Consider the following 5,411-nt stretch of genomic DNA (forward strand, 5'->3'; position numbering starts at 1 on the left):
ATGAACAATGTGAATGTTCTTCTCCAAATGTCACAGTTTTATATAGTATTGCATTCTGAGCCAGGTGAAGGTAAGTCCATGAAAATAATTCTTAACACTAAGAAAACTATAGAAAAAAACACTAATAGAACAGAATGGACATTGTGTGGTTAAACCAGAATGTCCTCCTACACTGAAAAAAAATATTAGATCAGTTCAATTCATGATGATAGAATAGAAAAGCTGAATTTAGCTGACATATCTAGCCACATCCCATATAGACAGCTCTGTGTTTCCCCAACAGCTGAACTTCTTGGAACTTGCATATTTCCTCAGGCATCAGACTTTTTGCTTACTTTTTCCCTCATGTAAAATAATCCTCCTTTGCTTCTTACATCCTCCATTGTTATCCTCAATTGCAACACACTATTATTTTTTTAGAATTTATCATTGAAATAATTAAATCCTCCTGATTTATTTGCTTATGTCTTCACTGCTGTCTCTCTTGCCCACAGGCTTTGGAGCCTATATATTCTATATAATCTATATAAACTATATATATATAGGTTTATATAGATCTATATAAAATCTATATGAATCTATATATATAAATCTATATAAATCTATATTATATTATATTATCTATATGATATATATCTATATTATATATAAATCTACATAAATCTATATAAAAATCTATGTAAAATCTATATTCTATATAATCTATATAAACATAGATTCAATTTCTATTGTTCAAATTATACTCCAAATCATAGCACAGTGCCTGCATGGCACTGAATATATACCTATGAGGTTGCTTCTGAATAAAAGCAGGACCCTGTAATGATCTCCATATTTCTGCACTGTTTAGCTACTTGCAAAATTTAATTTTCACAATCTAATAACTAATAAGTTTCCTTCATTTGATAGCATTTTTTGGTATTCTGTGCATCTCACATTTTTGTATCCTCTGAACTATGGGAGACAGAAAATTAATATCCAAGACAGTGTCCCCAAAATCAATATCCTACCTTAGTATTTCATAGATAACACCTCTGTACTCTCTTTGCCTTCTGCACATGATGTAAATATTTAAAATAATCATATATTTCATAATTTTGTTAATATAATTTATTTCTCTTTTACAATTCATTTTACAATACATTTCAATTGTTTCTGATTGAAATGTATTTACTCTGAGTGATGACTGAATAGAACAATAATGACTTGTGAGGCAAAAATTATATAGCATATGTAATGCTTTCTTTTCACTACTTTAATCATGTTTAGCATTTTGTGCTTTAAAGTAGAAGGCAGTAATATACTGTCATTTCTATAATTTGCACCCTAATCTACTGATGTGAGAATTATTATAGCCATTTCTTAGATCACAATATTGACTGAAGATTTTTAACTAAAGAAATTTGAATTGCTTAAGATAAAATTTTGGTTAATACCATGCATTCAACATAGATTTTCTTCCCTTAAAAACTGGTATCTCTCTTATGGTAAGGTGGTTCTTCAGACACTCAGAGAATAAAGGTTAAGGTCTCATTGTTTAGATTCTACACTGATAACAGAAAGATCTTGTTTCTGGGATAATCTCCATCTCCTGTGTTTTTCTAAATATCACTGAACAATACAAAGAACTTCACAATACACAGGGGCACTACCTATTTGAAAAATAAAACTTTGTTTTCAACATGTCATCCCAAATATTTTAGAGAGCTACTACATGTATAGCTGAAAAGACAATCTAGAAGAAACATGCACATAATCTAAAGCCATTGTGTCAGAGTGTCTATGGAGAATGTTGTGATTTCAGATTTAGAGATAAGCCTCCAGGGTAATATCTTATTTATACCTCTTTTGTGTACAAAGAACAGCCTTATAGAAGAGAAGTTGTATGTTGCTTGTCTAGCATAAGAGAAAACACACATATGTCTCCTGTCCTAGGATCCCCTGGAAAACTAATAATGCTTGTTTTCTCTAAAAAAAATGACAGAATGGCTTTCAAAAATCAACTAATGAAATTTTGTTAAAATTATATTCAAATTCCAATGCCAAAAGCGCCAATGATGACCAACAGGAGTTTCCCAATGGGCTTCATTCTTCTTTGTTTCTCTGAATGGCCTCATCTAGAAATGGTTCTTTTCTGGATTGTGATCATCTTGTACACCATGATCATCCTCTCCAACTCAACCATTATCTTGCTTTCTTGTGTGGACCCTCATCTATACACCCCCATGTATTTCTTTCTTAGCAATCTTTCCTTCTTGGATCTCTGCTTTACAACAACTACTGTACCCCATATGTTGTCAAACTTGTGGGGGCCAGGAAAGATCATCACCTACACAGGCTGTGTCATCCAACTCTGCATGTTGCTCTGTCTTGGTGCCACAGAATGTGTCATGTTGGTGGTGATGGCCTTTGACCGCTATATTGCTATCTGCCAGCCCCTGCACTATACAATCATGCATCATCAGTTCTGTTGGAAGCTGGTGTTCATAGCCTGGCTGTCTGGCCTGATAGAATTTGTTACCCAAATTCCTGTCACACTTCAGCTTCCCTTCTGCACCCACCACCACCTAGATGACTTTCTGTGTGAGGTTCCAGCCCTCATTTGCTTGACGTGTGGAGACACATTTGCCAGTGAGTGGCAGATGACAATATCTGCTGTTCTTTTCACCATCGTGCCACTGGGATTGATCCTGACTTATGGTTACAGAGCTCAAGCTTTAGGTAAAATCCAATCCAAGGATGGAAGGCAGAAAGCCATTGCCACCTGCTCCTCCCACATCATTGTGGTCTTCATATTTTATGGAACAGTGGCACCAGCATATACATACCCTTTGAACCACTTTGCTTCAAAGTAGAGCAAATTCTTTACTTTCTTCTACACTGTGGTCACACCACTGTTAAACCCTCTCATCTATTCCCTAAGGAACAAAGATGTAGAGGATGCACTGTTACAACTGCTAAGAAGAGGATCACCATAAGAAAAAAGTAGAAATTGATCTTTGAACCAGAAAGGAAGTTGAAAATCATGACATTCACACATTGTCCATAAGAGAGAATCTTTGAATCATCATTTTAAAAGTGGAGTTTTGTTTCAAAGGCAGTAATTTATTACTTAATTTTTATTTCTATGATTTTACATGTCATTTTGTTAAGGCAATATATCTGTATAAATGCAATGTCAGTTTTTGGCACCTGATAGGTTGTAGGTATGTATTTTCCAATTGAGGAATACTGTTGCAGGGTTGACTTTTCAAGAAAATATGTTAATATTTATTAAGCAACGTAAGCACCATGAACTTGACTGTTTTGATTCAGAAAACCAACAAATTATATATTATCTGTTACTTTTGTTTTAATTATTTGTTTTTTAAAGGAACTGTATAGGGGAGCCTGGGTGGCTCAGTCAGTTAAATATCTCACTCTTGGTTTTGACTCAAGTTGTGATCTCATGGATCCTGAGATTAAGCCCTACTTCAGGGTCCATCCTCAGCAGGGAGTCACCTTGAAGATTCTCTCCCTCCACCCCTGCTTATTCTCTCTCTCTTTCTCAAAAAATAAAGCTGTTAAAAAATAAAAATTAAAAAATAACCATGTATTGTGGATTTTTTTCATGCAAACCTGGAAAAAGGGGAAATTTTTCCAGAGTTTCCCTAGATCCTCATGCATGTATAGTCTTTCCTTTTTAATTTGAGTATGATCATAAAAATTTGAGTATAAAGAAGAAATGCTACCTGCATATTCTATGCTATATTCTTCCTTTATTTAAAATTTTAGAAGATGATGCCATGACAGTGAAGTGCCTCTGTGTTATTCAAACAGTAAAGATGTACTCATATCATGATCACATATATCTCTAAATTAAATCCAAACTTAACTTAGCCTCCATTTTATTACAAATAAGATACATATTTGCCAAATCTACCTTTCTATGTACATAAATTAAAGAACAATTTAAAATAATATAAGTATTAAAAAACTATGTGCTTCATCTGCTTTCTGTGTTTTCTTGTTATAAAATTAAACAGTCACAACTCTGCTTAGTCCAAGTGAATTTTTCCTAATGGAACTGTGATATTAAAAGATGGTTCTAGCAATTCAATGCTATATCTTGATCTGGAAGTTTCTTTCCTTTTTTCTGAAATGTTCTTGACTGTTGTGTTGTTAGAAATACCATTTATAACATGTACCTAAAAGACACTGTAACACATAACTCTCCTTTGATTTATGGCAGAATTTTGGGGTAGTTGTCAAATTTTTTTTTAAGATTTTTATTTATTTATTTGACAGAGAGATCACAAGCAGGCAGAGAGGCAGGCAGAGAGAGAGGAGGAAGCAGGCTCCCTGCTGAGCAGAGAGCCCAATGCGGGGCTCGATCCCAGGACTCTGACACCATGACCTGAGCCGAAGGCAGCGGCTTAACCCACTGAGCCACCCAGGCGCCCCAGTTGTCAAATTTTTTACCAAGAATTAGTTAAGTAGGAGGTCTGGAAGTGGCACTAATGGCAAAATATAGAAAAAAAAAACACGCATGTGTCTTAGAGTGTGTGGCAAGAATTAATGCTATTCAGAAGAGACTCTTATAACCCTTATAATCAGTAAAGCTAAGAGAATATCAAGGTAACAACAACAGATTGTCATTGCCTCAACAAACAACATGGGTTTACTTCATTCACTTTCAGAGTCCAGTGTGGGAACATATAACTCTCTGGGGCAGTGAACTGTGCTTGTAGGCTTAATATTCTAAGATGCTTTTTTCTTAAGATGTTTCCATATACAATCCCATGACAGAAGATAGGGCTGTAGGTCCAATCGCACAAAACTAGATATGTTTACTCCTAGAAATTACACATACTTCTTCCCTCATGTCTCCTGAGTTGCAGCAAGGCAGATGGCCATATAAAATTTCAAGTGAGCAGAGTCTTAAGATTTTCCTGTATCTCCAAAAGTGGAACAGAAAGGGTGTGAGGAATAATGAAATTCCTATCACATGCACAATAGGTAAAAGAGGGACTCAGCTAAATATGTTTCCTAGAGATGAAAATAGAGAATGAAGTTTATTTGTTAAGCTATAGAAATAGGAGATTCTTTTTAAAACTAGTTGTATAAATTGGGTATTTTTGGAAAACTTAAAGGAAAATTCAGAGAAGGAAGAATTGTAGGAATGACTGCTTGTTTCACTGTTGAGTGGCCTGATTAAGTGATAGTTCTGTGTTTATGTTTTCTATTTCTCTTCTAATTTCATTATTTCTTACTCTCTTTTTGTCCCCCCAAAATATAGTTAAGAGTTTTTAAGAGTTTTAAGAGTTTTTTTTTTTAATTATTTGTTCCATGTCCTTCCATTTTAAAATATTTCTTTCTTTATGAGTAGGTCACACTTTGTCAAGCCTATTTACTACACTGAATAAAGCTGT

The 5,411-nt window shown here is 34.4% G+C and overlaps 1 protein-coding gene across 1 annotated transcript; it reads left to right on the forward strand.

Annotated features, from left to right (window-relative positions):
• The first annotated feature begins 2,039 nt into the window (after nucleotides 1-2,039).
• Nucleotides 2,040-2,978, forward strand: LOC111139646 (olfactory receptor 2H1-like). The gene is given in 1 exon segment (XM_022491972.1): nucleotides 2,040-2,978. A coding segment is annotated over 1 exon segment (939 nt).
• The last annotated feature ends 2,433 nt before the right edge of the window (nucleotides 2,979-5,411 follow it).

This window comes from Enhydra lutris, unplaced genomic scaffold (genome assembly GCF_002288905.1).
Source record: "Enhydra lutris kenyoni isolate GAN:26980312 unplaced genomic scaffold, ASM228890v2 scaffoldscaffold112, whole genome shotgun sequence".
NCBI lineage: Eukaryota > Metazoa > Chordata > Mammalia > Carnivora > Mustelidae > Enhydra > Enhydra lutris.